We start from the raw sequence: 20,980 nt of genomic DNA, 5'->3' as shown, positions 1-20,980 counted from the left end.
TCTCTTCCTGTCTCCCTCTCAATGAAGCTGAGACAAATAGTTTTCATTAATAAGTTTTTCATCAAATCTGATGATTAGCCAAGGTTTCCCAATATTCTAGGTTCCGAGTCCAGGCACAATTAGAGCTGTGAAGACCCGGGCTACAAAAAAGATGCACTTTAAGAGAACAGACTTTGGGATTTCAGTGTTTTATGGGATGCCCTTAGAGAACTTAGTGTGGAGAGTGAAGAATGCCAAAGAGGCTAGAGGAAACTATAGATTAGATCAGAATTTACAAAGAAAGGAGCTGATGGGTTTCTGGGGTTGGAACTGAATTGCGAGAAAGGGAAAGAATTAACATGCGGGAGGTGCATATTCTAAGACATAGTAAAGGCTTGAATTCAGGTAAAAACAGGAAAATGGAGATATTTTTTATAAATGTATTTAGTTTTACCCAGAGCACCAACAACGCAAAGTGTTTTCCTCTTTATCATGGAAGGGAAATAAGCACAGGTAGTACAAGAACTGTGAATTCCGTGAGAGCATAAACCTCTGCCTGTTCAATTTTTCATGCATCACACAGAACAATCCCTGGAACATAATTACTCTAAATATATCACTGAATTAAGAAATGAGTAAAGTGTTGCTTTGATTTTTTTTTAACCTTTATTCCTCAGTAACACGAACTTGTGTTCGTGGTGACATAAAATCTAATGTGCGACCAGTGTTCAGAAGCACGTGGCACTAAGAAATGAAGAGCTCGTGGGCACCTTAGGTTAAGGTTATCTAGTTGCTGAAATTTTTGCTATTACTGCTATTGCAAGTCTACAAGCTACCGGCTAAAGAAGTTTAGTAGTTAACTATCATAGCATATCATATCTTTTTTTTCAATAAAATAAAAGATGACCCAGTCAGTAGCTCTCTTCTTTCTAAAACTAAATCCAGTTTGTGATTTCCATCCTAAGAACTCAGAGCATGAGCACAAAATGAATACAGAATCAGATGATAATAATAATTGCTAGGTGGAAAGATTTTCTTTATTAACAATAAAGTATAGATATAATCTCAGTTTTTCAAGATTTTGTTCTGGATGACAACCTCATTCATCAGCGGTGAAAAGACCTCCCAACCATCCAAATTTTAGTGGGAGTTACAGAAATAGTGAAATCAGTACTTTAAGGGATAACTTTAAATGGCTAAAGAATCCTATGCAATTAGAATGTCTTGAAAGAGGGAATGGAGAAGTGGGCTGAAAACAAGCCTGGCAAGGGTAACGAGGCAAAATTAAAATAGGTGAGATAATCAATAGTGCCTAAGTGAGTCGGGGGAGTGTTTTGAGGCAGTGCCTTGCTGTGTAGCCTCAGCTGGCCTGAGACTTCAGGCCTCCACCCCCTGACATGCTGGAATTACAGGCATGCACCACCACACCCAGCCTGAACATCTTTCTTTTATGACTATGTATATTTTTGGATTCTCAAACTAAAGGCAAGTACACAATTTAAAAGGAAGAACTTTGACAACAGGAAAAAGAAAGTGAAGTAAGGAGAGGATTAAGAGAATAGTGGAATTTATTCCAGTCTTCAAGTGTAGGAAAGAAGGACATGTCTGCCAAATAGTGCTCTCTGTGCAGGGGGATAGAAAAGAGGAACGAAGGCAAAGTATTCTTTGAGGGATTAACTGAGGGGAAGAATTTCCTGGGTCAGAGCTGTGAAATATCAAAATAGTTTGCTGAGGAAGGTTGTGTTGCTCCTTTTCCGGAAGGTCTTAAAAATAGGAGAGGTAGAATCTTAGTGAAATAATTGCTGTATGGCATCATCTGAAGGCGGGGAAGATGATCTGACTGAGTCCGGCAGCAGTCAGTTTTAATACCCAGTTGTGTATGTCTCTCACCTTGGCTAGGAAACACAAATATATAATTGTATTTCCACTATGAAGAAAGGACACCCTTCCGTAATTCTTTTTCTTGCTAGGCAAATTTTTCTTTTTTGTAAAGATCCATTTTAAGAAAAGAGAAAATCTAGAGCCTCTCTTCAAATTCTCCCTGGTAATTTAGGGAATATTGTTATCAACTAATTTTACAAAGGAATTGATAAGTGTTACAATATTTGTTGTTTCTCTAGTTTATGACAAAAAAAGAAAAACCCTTTATATAATCTTGAATTTTAGAATCCTCAAGGATGTAGACAATTAGCGATTATGTCAACTAGTTACTTAATGATAATGTACATTTTCCTCATGTCTAAGGTAATTAACACTTGTCAGTGTTTCCCCTTCTGAAACACTTCTGTTACTTAGATGTCCCCATAGGCCAGGGCGCTGATGTAAAATTATTACAGGGTTTCTTTCACTTTGAAAGGCAATGTCTGCCAGCTGGACCTAGAAATATAAAGATATCTTGTTTACTGAAAGTTCTCCTAAATCACACGGAATAAAGAGCAACCATTTTGATCTTTCAGTTGACAACTACATTAAGTTTAGCCTTGGATGTAATATACCAGCATCACCTATAGAGTTTTCCAATGGCCTTGACACATCGTTACCTTTAATTTTTACAATAACATGTGTAAATATACAAATAAAAAGTAGTCCTATTACCTCCCTGTGAAAATAGCGAAAAGACTGACACATGCTGAAAATATAAAGACAAGACTACATAATATCCTATATGAAGCAAACTTGTAACTCACCAAAGTGTGATTTTACAATAATTTAAGATCATAGTGCCAAATATACCAACTGTTGTCTATTAATTTTTTTAATTACTACATTTTTTATCGAAAAAAAAATTACGCCTCCTCCCAGCCTCCCATTCCCGCCCCCCCTGCCTCCCACTCCTCTTCCCCTCCCCCCACTCTTTTCCTCCTCCCTCTCCAGTCCTAAGAGTAGTCAGGGTTCCTTGCACTGTGGAAAGTCCAAGGTCTTCCCCCCTCCATCCAGGTCTAGGAAGGTGAGCATCCAAACTGGCTAGGCTCCCACAAAGCCAGAACATGAAGTAGGATCAAAACCCAGTGCCATTGTCCTTGGCTTCATCATCCTTCATTGTCCGCCGTGTTCAGAGAGTCCAGTTTTATCCCATGCTTTTTCAGTCCCAGTCCAGCTGACCTTGGTGAGCTCCCAATAGATCAGTCCCTCTGTCTCAGTGGGTGGGCGCACCCCTCACGGTCCTGACTTCCTTGCTCATGTTCTCCCTCCTTCTGCTCCTCATTGGGACCTTGGGAGCTCATTCTGGTGCTCCAATGTGGGTCTCTGTCTCTATCTTCATCCATCGCCAGATGAAGGTTCGCTGAGTAGTACTCTAATGTGTATATATTCCACACTTTCTTCATCCATTCTTCCATTGAAGGACATCTAGGTTGCTTCCAGGTTCTGGCTATTACAAATAATGCTTCTATGAACATAGTTGAACAAATGTTTTTTTATAACAAATTGTGTATCATAAAGCTGAGAGCTGTAAAATTACATCTAAAATAACGTTACTGTAAATATGCTAGAAATACCTAACTAGATTCAGAGTTCTCAAACCCATAGAATTGAAGAAATGGACGAATGTATAAATTCTGAGGTAGTAACTCCAATGCAAAGAGGACTATTTTAGCAGTGATTGGAAGAGATAAAGACAAAGGAAACACAGAGACAGCTGAGGGAAAAGCAAGATAAGCATTAAGGGGTCAGGCATCAGGCAGAGAAATGTGTGAGTTGATTAAATCAGATGTGGTTTAGAATCCACTCAAGGCCCTCTATAAGAGAACCAGATACCTGCTCAAGCCTCGGAGACATGATGTCTCTCATAATCCTTGGAATTCTCGTCATCATCAGAAGTTCCTCAGCTGTTGCCTACTTACTAAAACTTTAAAATGTGATTAGTTGCCTCAAGTGCAGGCTACGACCTTGGTCTGAACTACCTTTGATACTTGCGACAGAAGTGAACAAACATTTAGTAGGAAAAAAAATAAAGTAAGAAAATAGAGATTTGTCCAGAAATTAAACCTTACTGGCAATCTATTGTTTTCTACCCTTTTAAGAGGTCATCCCAGCCTCATGTCTTACACTGTTTTTGAATTTGTGCCATTTGGGAACTTGAAAGGCATCTTAGAAATTGAGCTTGTTGTCTTGTGTGCCTGTAGAAAATGATACTTGAAGTTGCCGCCTGCCTAAGAGGCGTGTCGCTAGTAGGTAGTAGAAGCCTAGTGAGCGCTACATAGCCTTTCCTTCCCCAAAAACTACAGCTTTGTGTTCAGTTCGTCAGGGTTTAGAGACTAATTACAATCTTTGATTGCTCAATATCCGTTTATACATTGATTTAAATAATCAACTATTTCCTGTATGTATCTCAAAATGTGCTTTTTTAAAAAAACCTAGAAGAATGATTCTCCATTCTTTTTGCATTTCTTCATTATGATGAAGACTCCTATGCTGGCCTCCAGCTCAGTATCATTTTTCAGTGTGAGCTACTCACCTTCAGAGGGAGGAAGCTTGCCTTTATGTAGAGACAGTGTTACCAGAAGCTCACCCAAACTAAATGCTCCGTATTCTGAGATTCAAGACAGAGAAATTAGGCAGGGCATAGAGCTACTGGACAGTTGTCTTAGGAGTTCATTTTAAGAAGAGTGTGTAAATTTGTTGAGATCTCTAGGGAGAGTCATGTACTTGCCTATACCTATGAGTATTTTCTTCTAAATTCCAAATTAGAGAGCATCATCAGGCTGAAATAACAGCTCAATTTAGTAATTTCTGATCTCTACTAACAGATTTTTTTCTTCATGGGAAGTACTGTAATACTTTCCAGTTACTGTTATCTGCCAAGGATGGCTTGAGCTATCCTTGAAAACAGCCTGGGACAGAATGTGTAGACATGCAGAGATAAGGAGCCTCCTGCCAGGCCTTGGACTCCAGGGGCTGTCTCCTCTCAGTTCTGGCCCAGGCGCCCTTCCTTCCCAGTGTGCTTGCACTATCCCTGCCTGCGTATTATACAGGAAGCATTTTACTTGTCTGAGGACACCTCTATTCCTAGCTCTTTGACAGTTTCACTCGCCGCATCCCCTCAGTTCTAAACATGTGGAAAAGGAGATAACAAAAGGTGTTGAAATGAAAACCTGGAGCAGGAGTGATTCAAGTCAGAGGCAAAAATGCCTGTTTTGTACACATTCGTGAGTCGGTTTTGAGCGCACTGTAAATGTATAGCAAAGGTCATTTTAGTAGACAGGGAGGAGAAGAGAAAACGCAGTATAAATAGTGGGTAGCATTAAGCATAAAGTTAAATGTTTTAAGTTTTTTGCTATAAAAAAAACATTATTTTATGATGGGGGAGAAAAAAATACAGTTTTTGTCACTTAAGAACTTCTCTAAGTTTGTGATTCTTCTTAGGCCCTTGACCTTACAATGAGTGTTAATTTAGCTCTATGGCAAGGTGTATAACTTTGGTTGAAACTCATTATGTTCTTGAGATATATAAGTGGTCTTTAATAAAGCATCAAGTTTGTGCAACTACCTCCAAAAATTGAGGTGGGGGGCAGTAAAGTCACACTACAAATGAAAAATTTGTATTCATCTGCTACAATAATGTAGTTCTTTCTTGCGCATCTCTGTGTCACTGTTCTTTTATGAAAGGGAATCAATTTCCCTTCAATCTAACTCCATACTTACCAAGTTAGTCATAATCCTTCAATTTGTTTTTTTTCCTTCCCATTAAAATGCTTTGATTTAAAAAGTAGTGGAAATTCAATTTGTCTTTTCATTTGTAGATGGAAATTAATCTGTTTGGCTTTAGGCTATATAACATCTCTCATTAGAGGGGCGACCCAAAGCTACATGAATATTTTCAGTGCAGGAGACTCTAGGATTTTAAGATATTACTGAGAACTTAATCAAAACTCTGCTGATTGCATCCATGGTAGGTCTTCTGAAAGAAAAATGAATCAACTCAGCAAATGACTAAGTTATACTGGTAATTTTTAAGCCTGTTTACTCACAAAGGAAACAATTTTATTCAGGGCTGTGATATGCCTTTGTAGAAACCTGGAGCATATTGTCATACTGTTCATGGTGCTATCCATACTTACCACTGGAAAATAACCGGATGTTCCCAGGAACGGTTTCAACCAGTTGGCAGTGTTCTCGTAAAACAACTGCATACTGAGGAAAAAGAAGTGTCTTTGAAGTCATTGATATCAATTTAGGGTCCATGACTTCACAGTTTTCTTGTTGCTTTAAAGTAGTATATTAATTTTATTAAAATTAATTTTATAAGTGAGTATGGCTCTATTTTATGTGATAAAATGAATAAATTATTGTTTCCACCATTTAGATGAGATACCAAAGTTCAGGAGACTAATTTGATAGAATTTGCAACACCTGTGACAGGAAAGGACGGGTGTGCTCCTCGTCACATACACCTCACTCCAAGTGGTTTACATCTTCCTGTGTCTTCTAAAGTAACAGCATCCTAGTAGCCTCTGCAGCAACTCACCCCAGCCTACTGTACTGTGTGGTACTGTACTGTATTAATACTTCCTCCATAGGAGCTCTCTACCAAAGTCATCATGATTGTTGGGTTTGTGCATTGATGCTTGCCCCAGTAGATGTAAGTATAAGCCTCATGGAGCCCATATGCTCTTTGCTGCATTCCCAGTGATATTCCAGACATTGAGCTATCATGATTCATGCCTATTGGTCTCAGTTGACAGGGCCCACAGGTATGGGTCCATTCTATCTTGACTAAGGTCAGAGAGCTGGACCTTAGTTTGTTCCTTCAAGGTTATTGTCTGTTTCTACCTCAAAAGAAGGTCCTACCTTGATTTAGGTCACAGAGTTCTGCTCGCTCAAGGTTATTGTCAACAGGTGTGGCTAATATCCAGACCTGGTATTTCAGGTATTAAGAAGTAGATCTGTTTCTACCTCAAACAGGAGTCTAAGGACCCAACTAAATTCCTACTCCCTTTGGGAGATAACAATGGATTTCACCAAGGGAGTGGTTTGCCTACAGAATGTTTTGGTCTAGGGTGTGAACATTACTTGTCTTGTTCTGGCAACAGAATGTTTAACTAAGACTGTAGCCTGCAGTCAGTCCTTCTGTTAATCTGCTTATTTCCTTGTGTCATGTTAATGCAGTTTGTATCTTACTCTTACCTTTGTGTTTGGGGTATTTTAAGCAAATGGAAATTAAACATGGATGATTTCAGTATTCACTGGAACACTCTGCGGATAATATCCTGTGTTTCACTGGCGTCTTCATTCTCTTTACTTGTTTTTCTAGTCCCCATGCCCTTACTCTGGCAAGCAGTATCCTTGTCAAAGCTGGTCTCCAACAGTCTGTGACTAACAACCAGACATTTGCATGTATTCTTAAGCACTATGATTTTGACCCATCTATCCCATGCATAATAACAATTAAACTAGAATTTAACTTTTTCATGCGGTCCAAGCTAAAAGTCTAGTTTACAATGTGCTATCAGAATGCACCAAATGTGTTATGGCAGTCAGCCTTCTCCAGATCTCTGGCTGAGGGCTGGAACTGCATCTTCCTGTAAGGTTTCTACTGCCTGCTGCACCTTAATCTCACTCCTAAAGTCTGCTGGCGCCCTTGCGGACCGCCAAACCTGACAAAAGCTCTGAAGTGTTAAATGTGTGTGTTACACAGCCCTGTCATGTTCTGCAGTGCCGAGAGTCTGGTCGTCCTGGAGCTTTGCACAGATAAAGGAAGGATACAGCTCTGTGAGGAATGCAGTAACTACAAAGTACATCCTGAAGGCCATTGAGCTCACAATGAAGGTCTGTGTTTTAAAATAGCTCTATAACAAAGTAACTACAGAGTTTTGGCAAGAGCTCCAACTATTTATAGAACTGAGTAAGGCGTGGTAAATACTGCCACGGTACCCAGCTCTCCCTCGCCATAACCCCAAACTTAGAAGAAGTACTGTAATTATATTTCTCTACTTTGAAAAAAAATCATAGTAGCCATTATCAGTTTAACCATACGGAAGCTTGGGCTGAGATTTCTTTTTTAAATGCATAGTTTTGATTTTCAACAGCTGCACTGGGTCTTTAATCATATATTATCTTTATGAAGCCTTTTTCTAACATATGTTAATTGGCTGTTTTCTGTGACAAATTATGAGCTCTTACTTTGATGAGGTTCAATTGCAATCATGTTGGAGTCGAGTACGTCAAGTTCCCACCCCTGCTGGCTCCTCAAACCACTACAAACATCCGCGCGTCACTGCCTTGCTGAGTAATGGCAGGATTAGGGCTGGCTGATTTTGCTACAGATTTTTTTTTTCCACAGGATATTTTCAGCTTCTTTGTACTAAATCTGTTGCAGGGTTTGCCCTTTTTAGCAGACACATGCTCTAAAATTAACATCAAATCTTATTGGAGATTACTGTAATAGAGTGAGGAATATTTCATAGTACTGCACCCCAGAGTCTGTTTTGCTTCACTGAAATTTCAGAACATTTATTACACTTTTTAAGTCAGACAGTTGTAAATGTGACTGGTATTTTCTACATCATCAGCATTTTGTAACAGACATTTTGGATGTTCCTCTTTTGAGGAAACTAAGTTATATAAGGGACAATGAGGTAGCTATTTGGCTGTTTATGAAGAAATTGTACTTATGTGCTCTTCTCGGTGTTGATAACTATACTGGAATGTTGAAAACTGTGTTGTTCGTTAGCTTTCTTTTTTCTTCAGCATTATTTCTATCGGTCAAGTAATAAAAACGACATGTTCATCAAGGTTAATGTCCTATAAGATGTATAACAGCCATTCCAGTTCTCTGTCCTACTGTCGATGTTTAATGTACGATTCAGATGGGCAGAACTGTTCTGATCCATCTGCTCTGAGAACTGTGACAGATAGCTTATCAAATACCAACAGATGATCAGTGATAGCTATAATTAGAACAGATACAAAAATGCAGTGCCTTTGTCTTGAAATTAGTCAAGGTAATTGATTAAGGTCTTCAGTGCCTGCATCAAACATCAGTGGTATTGGGATTAATTTAACTGTTTCTGCCTCAATGTCTCGCATAAAGAGCTCTCGAGAAACTGCAGTTCTCCAAACCCAAAGCCAGAGGTCGATTTCCATATTAGCCATATAGGAGTTTAGATAAGATGAGCCAGATGTTAACAGAGCCAGATGTGAGTAGGCACTGCTCTCCTCTCCTTGGGAGGCTGTTTTTAATCAGCTATTTCCCTGGGGTAATGCACAGCCAATGAGCTCTAAATCCTGAGGCTACCTGCGTTCACAGGAAGGACTGGGAACATCATTACAGGGCTTACAACTGAGCATATGTGAAAAAATTAGAGCAGAAATTAAGGGTAAGAAAGGTTAACTTCGTAAATGTTACTTCGCTATTGCTTAAAAAAAAAGGACAGAAATAAAAAAGATAATTTTTAATGTTTAAAAATAGAGAGTCAGCCCCTACTTCCAAATACAGATACAAATAAAAAACTACTATTGGTTAATGTTAGCCAGACCTGGATAAAGGTGTGTGTTACTTTGAGACTGTGCATGGGGAATCATCTTCAGCACAAGTAAATAATTTCAAAGTGTCGCTGCGGTCCGTGCTATCTATCACATCTAGAGAGGTTGGCTTCGCGAGCCCTGTGTAGTCCTGCAGTGGGACTGTGAAGTCAATCTACACACTCTATCTTGAGCCAGCTTACACAAGGAAATTTAGTTCCACTTGATAAGACACATACTTAATTGGCTTTAAGAAAATAAACCAAGGTAAAGAACAATGTGTAAATGAAACAGAGAGTTTGGCACTTGGCTGTAAGGAAGCCCGCGAGCCATGTGGCTTAATTGGGGCCAGTTGGGATCATTTAATGATTGCTGTCAAAAGATCAGATGTAATAGAAGACCACAGTGGGGTAGAGTTAAACAAATTGTCATCAGGCGTTTCAGATGAACAAAACCTTAATTAGGTTGATTAGGATGCTGTAAAGGACATGAAATGACAGAGAAAAATTGATGAATCGCTGAATTCCATATTGAGCCATATATAATATTGTCACAAGTATCATCTGTATTTTAAGGGACCTTTATGGCAGTTTGAAAACCACACATATTCACCTGTAAATTTTAATAATTATCTAGAGTTTAATTACAAATTAAAAAATAGGAGACATTCAGTTTAAATACCGGATGATTTATTAAGTATTTTTTTTACTTAAAATTCAAGATGAATGTCAGCTGGAGAGTAATATATCTTCCCTTTGTAAAGGCATCTTTAAGAGTTGAATTGCTGGAGAAAGTAATAGCAGTAGCAAATTATTTTTCAAGGACACAATTTTGATTATTTAATGTAATATGTGGCTAAGGAGTGGACCACGATCTTCACTTAGACTGTCATGTTTCATTCATGTTACAATTACTGGTTTTTGACTGGCAAGATTACTCAGGTATCTTAAAACACACTCACTGTTTTATCTGTTTTTAAAAGACTGACTTGTGTTCTTCCACATACTGTGCATGTGTCTATACACACACACACACACACACACTAATAAATCTGAAAAATGTGCTCAACACAGACAAGCTTCCAAGAGGAAAACATTTATAGCATATTTCCATTTTAATCATTAAATACAATACACTAAAGATTGAGAAAAATAACATTTTTTCCTAAGAGAACATAAGATGCTTTGGAATTTGATTTTTACCCTAATAAAATGGAAATGTATGTTAGCAACATGTAGCACCTCAGGCGGAACTGGCTTTGGAGATGGACAACTTAGTTTCACTGCTGGTGGAGAACGTTGCTTCTCTTGTTTTGTTCAGTAACACCAGCAAAGCCATCCAGCTGCACGTGCTGGGTAGCGCTGGAGCAGAGACCCCAGTGTGTGATGCTGCATGGTAGCTCACACAGCTCTACCTTCCTGCAAAACCTTGCCAGAGCCCTAAGTGGCTTTCGGAGCTTAGAGAAACAAAGACATGGTAGAAGCCTGCTGCGTTAATTACATAATCTGTCTGATATGGAAATACTAAAAGCTGTCACGTCGTTGAAGAGTATGAGGTTTTTGACATATTTAGACCATTCGGAATTTATTTTGGCTTGGAGAATGCAGGATGCCATTTTAACTACAGTAGGGGAAAATGTCCAAGGAAGAATATGGCATGGATAATTGTGACAGGGAAGCTGTGTTTCCTTATGTTTGTTAAATTGTTTGTAACGCTGTGCAGTTGTCTGGAGGTATGTTGCTCCTAAATTCTGGCGTTGTGTAAATATGCTGATTTGCATAAGGGCGAACAGTAGGTTAGGCCCCTGTATTAAATTAATTGCAGGGGTTTTCAAGGCGAGCTCCGTTTTAGCCTTATTATATTTCTGACATACATTTCATCTCCTTTCGTCCTTGGGGATAGATACTGAAGTAGGACTAGAAGCTCTCACGTGGAGTCTCCAGCAGTTGTGGTCACTGGGAAATTGATGTATTTCCCTAGTTAGTTCTACATTTGCAGCCTGATCCAGGGTGATCCCTAAAAGAAAGTCTCAGGTCTACATGACACTGTATGTTTATTTTCCTTCATTGAACACTTGCTGTTAGCAATGTAAATGGGAAGTGAGGTCTCCATGCTGTGTGTATGGAGATGACATCGCAACTAACCTTAATCCAAACATGAACATGAAAACCAACTTACAAGAGTGTAGGGGATCCACGCTCCTGGCACCACTACACACCCTACACTTTTATAGTGTTGTATTTAATGGGGCTAGAACCATTTGAAAATAAAAACGTGTTTTCCCAGTTTGAGGTAGGACATGAAAACTCTTAAGTGCAGGATTTGATTATCATGCTGCAGTTACCTGGTATCTAAGTCCCCCCAGTTTCTTAATTCACAGATTAATTCAGCTTTCACTTCTGTGAAATATATTCTTATTCTATCTATGAGATACTGTACAGCATGATGAAGGTTACTAAGGTTTAACCAGGGTTGCCAGTTTTTTTTCTATATATGCAAAATAAGAGAAAAAGTTCTCAGTACTAGTTATTAAAAATAGCTAGTAAATACCTCAGATGAGAGGTGCAGGCGTTGATAAAGAGAGTTCAGTTAAGCAAGTGGTAATGATTAGTTCCTACTGTTTACCTGATGCTAAGATAGAGCCTGGGACTACAAAATTAACATTTGATTCCTCCCTCCTTCCTCTAATGGCAAAGGAGAGTGACTTGGTGCTTTGAGAATTTATCCAAAGGAAACACTTAGGAAGCTGGAACTGAGACCTGAGACAGAAGAAGAGTTGAGTACACATGGAAGGGAGGGAACATTCCAGACAGAAGGAATTGCAAATACCCTGTGGTAGGAAGGACAGAGAAGTAAGAACTTGTTTTGTTTTAAGCCAACTGTATTTGCTATTTATATGGGTAATACTGACAGTGACTCTTAAAGACGATTCAGAATTTATCATATTGATACTAAATTCTATCAGTTGAGAAATGAATGTCTGGCACAGTGGTGTTTATCTAGAGAAAAAAAAAAACAGCCGTTCTATACTCTCAGGAAGATGTGCTTCAGCTATGTGGCTTTAAAATTACCTGCACTCTGTTCTTTAAAATGTATGGGGAACTTAGAGAAAAATAGAGTAATTTTCAGGACCAAAGAAATACTTCTCATCACACAGTCAAGCATTGCTAAGAATAATAATTGGGTTATTTCATTTGAAGCTCTTAAGGGAAAATAGGTACGTTCTGCTAGTTCTTTTTAACCAAAGTATAATTGCGCGCCTCATATGTCTTTCAAACAAATCATAAAGTAGAAAGTTTAATGTATCTAAACGCAAGGAAAGAGCAAAGCTTCCCACTTGAAATGGTAGTGGATCACTGAATCACTTGAGTCAGTAACAAACACAGGCTCACAGAGACAAGGCATGCATTACTCTCTCCTCTTGCTGTACATGGGCCTTTCGTTGACTTAACAATGCTATTTCTTGTATAACACAGCATGCCTAATTTACAGCCTTAAGTTTTACAAAACAAGGTCTTCAGATGGTGAGGCAAATGTGAGTCAGTGGAAATGGTACTTGCCAATCTGAATAAAAGAAATCCAGAATTCTTTCCTTGCAGATTGACCTTGCATATTCTAATGTTTTAGCCTTGTCCATAGGCTGTTTTGGTTAAGTGAGTGCACTGTACTTATTGGAACAAAAATACATGCTTTGCAATGGTAATTTTAGCAGCAGAGAATTAATTTCTTCCCACAACTTTTAATGTGGCATGGGAGTCTCACTCTACGATCAAAACACGTAACTGAAGGTTATGTTTAATTTCTAAATCAAAGTGTTGTGGGAAGGTGATTGAAATTTGATGATGACTCAGACCCAGTTGCTATGTGGTTTTCTTCCTACAGAAACTTTAGGGTAGACTGCCATTTCTATGTAAGAAAGAGCCAAGCAGTGATGAGATTAAAATAGTTTCACCATAGACTGAAAGTTTGTGTTAATTTCTTTGATTGCTAATTGGATCTTTTTTAAGGTACCCTGAGAGTCTCAGTAACACGAATTCTTTTCTTACTCCCTGATCTTTCTTTTTAGGTGTGGGACTAAGTAAATTATCAATGCATATTACCAATGAACATTCTTTACTGCCATCCTGATTCATTTAGTTCCCAAAAGTCGTAATTCTTGTGTTTTGTTTCTTTCCTTGTGTAGAAATCTTCATTTGCTTCAAAGTGTAAATTCAAAGTCTGTGGTGTCATTTACTAAAGACGGGGTAGATGGCACTGGGTGTGTATCTGCTTTCCCCATGGCGACTTAGTCTATTTATTTTCTCATATTGATTTCTTAAGGCAATCACAACGAAACATTGACCTAGAACTGGAATGCCTTTTTCTCAGGTGTTGGAAAGACAGAAATTAGACACCTTGTACCTCTGCTCTGCCTTTCCCTTGCTGTCCTTTATCTGAGCCACCCCAAAGCCCGAATGTGGGGTGTGCTGCATACCAGCCTGCTCTGCTCAGAGAAGGAAGTGGAGAGTTTTGGTTCCCATTTTACACTTGAGGAGCAGTTTAGGGAAGGAAGCACCTTTGCACCTTTTATTGTTTGCGGTCGCTGACATCACATCCTTCCCTGCCCAGTCTGTGCGTGTTTCCTGCCATTCTGTCAAGATTCTTCTGTTACTGGGAGGGATTTGCTTAAGGGAAGGAGGGAGGAAGGGAAGAGGGCAAGACAGAGTGGGAGAAGGAAGAAGGGGGAGGTGCATGTCAATCAAGCCGGCTTGTTTGAAAATGAGGGGGCCTGCAAGAGAAGTACTCTCTGCGAGGGTCTCAAAGCACTCTGCCTTCATCTGTCTGCTTATGGCAGTCTCGAAGTGAGAAGAAGCCTGCCGAACCGAAGTTCCCCTTTTTAGTAAGCAGATGGATTTTACCTTTTTATTTAAGCTGGCAAAAGAGGAAAAAGTGCAACCTGTAACTCCATAAAGTGTTCTTTTTCTTTCCTTCTTGTTCAAAGTTTTGACTGTTTCTCCGTAACTGTCATTTTCCAAGAGCGGTTCCTTCATGTGAAAACTGTAGCGTCCAGAATAAGCCTGAGATTGATTATACATAGTGAAAGTTCTTACTGTGACCGAAATGCCGCTATATGTATTTAAATTATTAATATTCTTTTTTCACATTTCTGTGAGACAACCAAACAGGTTACTGTGGTAATAATCATCTTTTTTTTCTCTAGCCCTCCTGAAAATTAATACTAGAAACAACCATGCAGTACGTTTTTATGTAAAAATCAGGCTAATAAATAGTTATACTAAAAAAATAAAAGTTAAAAAATTTGTGTGCAGGTGCTGACCTTCCTAGTTCTTTGAATTTTAACTGATAGCCTTGAAATGTGGAGATGTCTTCCACAAATTGCCACAGCATTGCTGTCTTGCTGTTCTGCATGTGGACTTTATACAGTGCTGCATTTTATGAATGCTCAGAAAGCAACACTGCAGTTAGTAAGTTGAATATTGCCCTTGACAGCAAACAAAATAAAAGTTAAATTAGCTTTAAATTTCCATCTTTCTCCATACCAGGCATATTTCAACAAGGAGCCTATTTTCAGTGGCATGTTCCCCAATCATTTCATGTATGTGTGTAAGCATGCACATGTAAGCATGTTGGTACATTTATAGATGTATTTCTAAACGAATATTCCCCGTTGTGTTTTAAGAATAAAAGCAAACAAACCAACATGTCACTTGGCTCCTTCTAAACAGTGTCTTCCAAGTTGAAAAATGCTGGGTGGTGATGTGGAGGGGTGGTTTTTGCATTTGGTGGTCAGAACACAGTCTGGCTCTAAGGAGAAGTCTTTGTCAGGGGTGTCTCCCCACAGGCTTGGTTATAAGTGTTTTGAATCAAGGTCTGTAGCTGCTGACCTCCTCTCCCCCATGCCTCTGCACTCTAATCTGTTTGCCCTGACCTTCCACCTAACGTGAGTAAGCGCTTAGGCAGGCACAGCCCAGTAAGCCGATAGCAACACTGGCCTCTGCTAAGAGAAGGGAAGGGGGATGTGCCCATAGGGCTTTAACTGGGGTTCATGGATAGTTTTTTTCTGTGGTGGAGAAAGCCTGATTGTCTCTTTGGGGTCTTGCACATGCATGGGAAATACTATTCTGGACTGCTGCCTTCTTCTTGGGTAAGACAATAGGGAATGCAGAAAAGGTTCCCAGCTGTGTGATCTTTAGGGCCATTTCTAGGACTAAATGGGTAGACTGTTCAGCGCTGTTGAAAGTCTGATGTATTGTGCTCTGTAGGTTCTTCGTGAATGTGATCTTGGTGTCTTACAGCAGTGTCTTTAGGTTGGGAGCGATTCATACAGTCGATATGTGTTTATATGAAGTTCAAAACTTTAGAACTGTGGTAACGTTGAAAACTGTGGCTGGAGTCATCATCTTTGATAAGCACAGGCTGATCCTGGTGCTGCTCCCATGTGTATGCCAAGAGGCTGAAGTGAGCTGCCGTTCAGTACAAAGACACTGGGCAAAGGAGAGTGGATAGTCTCAGTGATTAAGCAGAGCTTAATCCAGCAGAACTAATTATATCGTAATAGCCTCCGCAATTAGATAATTACCTAAACTTATATTTTTAAAAAAATGTACTTAAGGTGACGAAGAATAAAGAAATTTAAAGGCAGCTAAGGATCAGACCAAGTATCTAACAGCCTTTTCTGTCCCAAGGACCTTGAACTCGAGCCAAATAATCTATTAAGTAGCCAGGACAGTGGTTTAGCGTTACATAATACGTGTGGGAATTTTTCAGGTCCGCTGTCACAGACTAACTAGCGTCAACAGAGAAGTTCCGAGCAGTGTGTAAAGTAGTTGTAGCCACTGACATGAGAGGAGACAAAATAACTGAAGCCGCTGCTTGCAAATGAAGCAAGCATTGTGGGATGCTCCCTGGTCAACTTCCATTTCAGAGCAATTCACTTTCATTATGTGCAAATATTTTTAGACGTCATTTTAAACAGAGTAAAATATAGACTTTTAATATTCTGTGCTCTTTGGGTTTGCCATGTAATTGATAATCATTATTTTAATTTTAATTCATGACCTAGAGCTCTCTGGTATATAATATCAAGCTTCTGTAATTTTTGTCTGACTCCCTAAGGAGATATGATATGTCTCTTTTAAACATTTAAATTTAGAGGGCGGATGGTCTATTATTAAAAAGTATATAGTTACAAATGAGATAATAATGTTAATTTTTGCACCACTTATCTCTTATCAGTAACCATCATTTTTGAGTATTGTTTTAATGGACAGTGTAAAGGTTTCCCAGAGGAAATGCTCTCACTGCTAAGCGATGCTTGAACATAAGATGAAACATCCCATATTACTTTTCCTGTGTTCTCTGCAGTGATCTTCGTAAAATAAGATTAAAGGATTTAGTTTTAAATTAGTTGACATTTACATATATCAGAGAGCACTTTCATAATTGTCCATCCTATTTGCATAACTAGGGACGTTATCACCTCTGCTGTCAAAACACGAGATTGTTTTCCATTCAGAAATGAATTAGATGCCCTACTTAGCATACACAGGTATATAAAGGTTCATTAACTCTCTGATTTAGGTAATTTTTCATAACAGAGGGGTGAAAATTGTCACCTAATTTCATTAAAAATATTAAGAAGCTCTTTACAAAAAATACAGTTCTTTTCAAGTGTTAGGTTTTAAAACACAGTTTTCATCATTTAAATGACTTCTTAAATTACTTATGAGATTGTTTTAATTATAAAAGCAATCCACCCCTGTGTATATGCTCCTGTGTGTGATGTACCATGTGCTTTGAACAAATAGTTATTTTCATTTGTTTTATTGTTATGCTTCAGTGCAGCCTATTTCCTTGCTGAAGTTGGAAGACCATGTTAGTTCTTAGGACACGGACTTGCTGTGGAACTGTTTAGTGGCTTATGTGGAACTACTGTTTAGCAGCTTGTGTGGAACTACTGTTTAGTGGCCTGCGTGGAACTACTGTTGAGTAGCCTGCGTGGAACTACTGTTCAGTGGCTTGCGTGGAACTACTGTTCAATGGCTTGCGTGGAACTACTGTTTACTGGCTTTCATTTTTTTCAGCAGGAACGAATGCAAGGATTTGGGAACTGAGCTGTGCACGTGCTGAAGAAGGAAACGTGTTTGAAGGAAACAGGAAAGAGAAAGAAAAGGAAGGAAAAAATACATAATTTCAGGGACGAGAGAGAGAAGAAACACGGGGACTATGGGGAGAAAAAAGATTCAGATCACGAGGATTATGGATGAGCGTAACAGACAGGTGAGTGAGAGGTGGCCCTTTGTGTCCTTTCCTAGTGTTCAAGGTACTAGAAACATCTTGAACTTATCAACATCCATCAACAGAAGCTCTGTGAGCTCAAAGAATCCAGTTTAAGTGTTGAGATTTTCATGTCTTGCCAACAGAAGAGAAAAGAAAAATCACATTAAACCATTAGAAGTATCTTTTAAAGATTTGTGATTGTTCACTTTGCACTGCCTCAAGATGTAAATGAAAGTTGTATTTGTATGACAAGAACAGCTTTATAAGTGTAGAATTGCAATACTGAACACGTCATCAAACAAAGATATTCTTACATTCATGGGAACTAGTCCTCATTCGCTTTACAGTTTGTAGTATTGCCTAAATATCCTCTCCGCAAAGTGACTTGCTTTCTATTCATCACAAAGGAGAGACTGAGGTCAACTTCTAACATTTCCAGATGCTTCTAACAACAAAGAAAACACCCACAGGAGATATTAACTGCGCAAAGCATATAGACAAGAACATCCTGTTAACTCATATTTTCTCTAAATTCCGAATTTTATAAACATGGTACTCTTGGTTTTTTTCTACAACTCCAGTGATAATGTCTGTAAGACACAGACTGTTCTGAAGACTTCCTATATGTGCTTCATGAGTGCCTGCAGTCTGACTTTTCCCTTATGCTGGAAAGAGGGCTTGGGCTTTGGGAGGGTAGGCAGCCAGTTTGGACACAACACTTTGTTGAATATCAGGTGACAGTCCTTGAGAGGAATTATAGTTGTCCTGGGCCCCCACGGTGGCATTCACACAATGAACCTATTCCTTGGTCTTAAGAGAGGAGAGATCCGTCCCCCAACACACACACCCCACTCCGCTGCTGCCCATTTATGACCCGGAATAGGTTCAACAGGCTCCCGAATAATGACTCACCTTCTGTTAGGTCCCTGTTACCTCTTGTAACACGAGAGTAAATTCAGTTTTAAAACACAATATTGCACACACTTACAGATTATAATGAATAGAAATTATTTTTTTATTATGTCATCTGTATAGATGACCTCTTTATAAAAAGCCAGTGGGCTGCCAAGAACTAGGAAGATTTTTCTATTTTTTTTAAAATTATACTTTTTCCTAAACTAGAATGTCTTCTAAGGTTCACAGGACTTGAATCGCTTTGAACTTAATATTGAGTTAAATGATGAAAAATATAAAATTCACGAAGGAATCTATCAGTGTTTTCATACAGATTGTCTATTGTTGTAGGCTAAGACAAAAAGCAATATCCATGTTAGAATTAAACCCCAATTTTGTATTTGTTTATAGCTTGAAGCTGAAATTAAAGCTGCAGTATTGAACATCTCATACCATTAACGGTGGGGGCCTTGTCATTTGGACCACAATCTGTTTTGGTTAGAGGAAAAAAAAAGCCATGAATTAATATTTGTAGTTTATTAAGAATATGACCTATTTTCTAGCTTCGTGAGCTTCATTCTATCTTCTTTTTACTTACAAAGAAGAACAACTGTGGGGTTGACTTGTGTGGGCTTTTACTATTCTTCCTAAGGGGAAAAAAAAAAACATCCATAGAGATACAAGAATTATCACATTCTATTCCTGAGAGAACAAGTTTAAATATTTCCATAGAGTTGTACTGATCTATACTTGTAGATACTCTTACCTATAATAGAAGTCATAATATTTTTAGGAAGGGAAAAAGTATTTAAATTCAGCTTAGTTTGATTTTTTTTTTAGAAAGTATTACGGATTGATTTTATTCTGTAGGATTCGGAGTCAACGTATCATTTTCCTCAATCTGTGTGTACAACAGACCTTTTAATCGAACACTGTTGAAGTAAATTAATAAAAATGACATCACTGTGTTCTAAGCTATGTTTCGGTGGTTGTTTAAGATGACTATTGACGGCGTTAAAGAGCTGTCATTCATGGTAATGTTGGTCCTGCTCATCTCTCATTTTCTGTGAGAGTGGTCAAAAGAGCCACTTGGAAAAGGGCATAAAGTATGTAGGTCACTTCTGATAATGAAAACCAGCAAATGTGCGGAGGGACCCCTAACCTGTGCTCCCTTTAAATTGTGTGTTCACATGTTGAAAAGAAAAATGTCAGCAGCTTTGCTCTTTCTGAAGCTGCCCCACTGAGGTGGCCTGGTAGGACCTCACACGGAGGCTCACTGCTGTTTCTTCTTGAAAGCAGTGAGCACTGTTCTTTCTGCCTTTGCGTTTGTGTATTTGACCATGTACAGAATAGTGCGAGCTTCTGCAGGAAAAGAAATGCTAACCCAAAGTGAGCCCTGAAATACCACAGAACTTATTAGTACACTGTGCTTCAGAAAGATGAAGCTGTCTTAAGACAGAGGCCATTTACATTGAGTTCTGCCTTTCCTGTCTCTTTTACAAGTAGACAATGACTAAATCTCCAAACCCAACTTAGAAACATAAAACAGTGTAAAAGGCTAGAAATTGAAAGAGGACAAAAATTCAAAATCTTAGCCGGGCGGTGGTGGTGCACGCCTTTAATGACAGCACTTGGGAGGCAGAGGCAGGCGGATCTCTGTGAGTTCGAGACCAGCCTGGTCTACAAGAGCTAGTTCCAGGACAGGCTCCGAAACCACAGAGAAACCCTGTCTCGAAAAACCAAAAAAAAAAATCAAAATCTTTTTGTACTTTACATTTTTCAGTTTCCAATTTTATAAAGTCAATTTCTTAACTTTCATCAAGTTTCTCAAGTTAATACGTGCAACAAACTCATGAATTGCCAATTTATCTTACAGATACATTCAGACAGCTTGATGAAAGTCATTACCAATTAGTTTCCAAGGATGACATGTAAATTATTCCGTTTAATCCTTAGTAATCCTATTTTATAGCTGGATGTTATTTATTTATTTATTAAGTCAACAAGTTTTATTGCAGTGTACCCTTCCCAAAAGAAAATATTCACTTAAGAATAGCAGTCTCATCTAGGGATGGGCAACGTGTTCTGTAAACATCCAGGCCGCAAATACTACCTGGTTGTTTGTGTTATGAGCCTATGCCATCTCTGATTCAGCCTTGGAGCTCTTCTTTGGTGCTTTGAGTGTAGACATAGACAATATCTAAATGGATATGTGTCTAGATTCAGTAAGAAAATGTCACTGACAAAGCAAAGGCAGGCTAGATTTGTTGAGGGGGCCGTAGTTTGTAGACTTGTGGTAGACTGAAATGGACATGAACTATGGAAATATAGAACACACATGTCACTTATGGGCTAAGAATGAACT

The 20,980-nt window shown here is 38.7% G+C and overlaps 1 protein-coding gene across 12 annotated transcripts in view; it reads left to right on the top strand.

Moving 5' to 3' along the window:
- Mef2c (myocyte enhancer factor 2C) overlaps positions 1 to 20,980 on the top strand; it is a 170,097-nt gene that overhangs the window by 57,596 nt on the left and 91,521 nt on the right. For 9 of the 12 annotated variants that reach the window (XM_057790158.1, XM_057790162.1, XM_057790161.1 and 6 more), the window contains one exon: positions 17,526 to 17,721. In XM_057790158.1, coding sequence (XP_057646141.1) covers positions 17,668 to 17,721 — 54 coding nt within the window. In that variant the 5' untranslated portion in view covers positions 17,526 to 17,667. Of the gene's footprint in view, positions 1 to 7,724; positions 7,747 to 17,525; positions 17,722 to 20,980 lie in introns of those variants that run through there. The other 3 variants (XM_057790153.1, XM_057790154.1, XM_057790156.1) reach the window with 2 other exon arrangements.

The sequence above is a fragment of the Chionomys nivalis genome, chromosome 15 (assembly GCF_950005125.1).
Source record: "Chionomys nivalis chromosome 15, mChiNiv1.1, whole genome shotgun sequence".
NCBI classification, from domain to species: Eukaryota; Metazoa; Chordata; class Mammalia; order Rodentia; family Cricetidae; genus Chionomys; species Chionomys nivalis.
The sequence above is the reverse complement of the archived record's forward strand: the minus strand, read 5'-3'. Positions and strand labels throughout refer to the sequence as shown.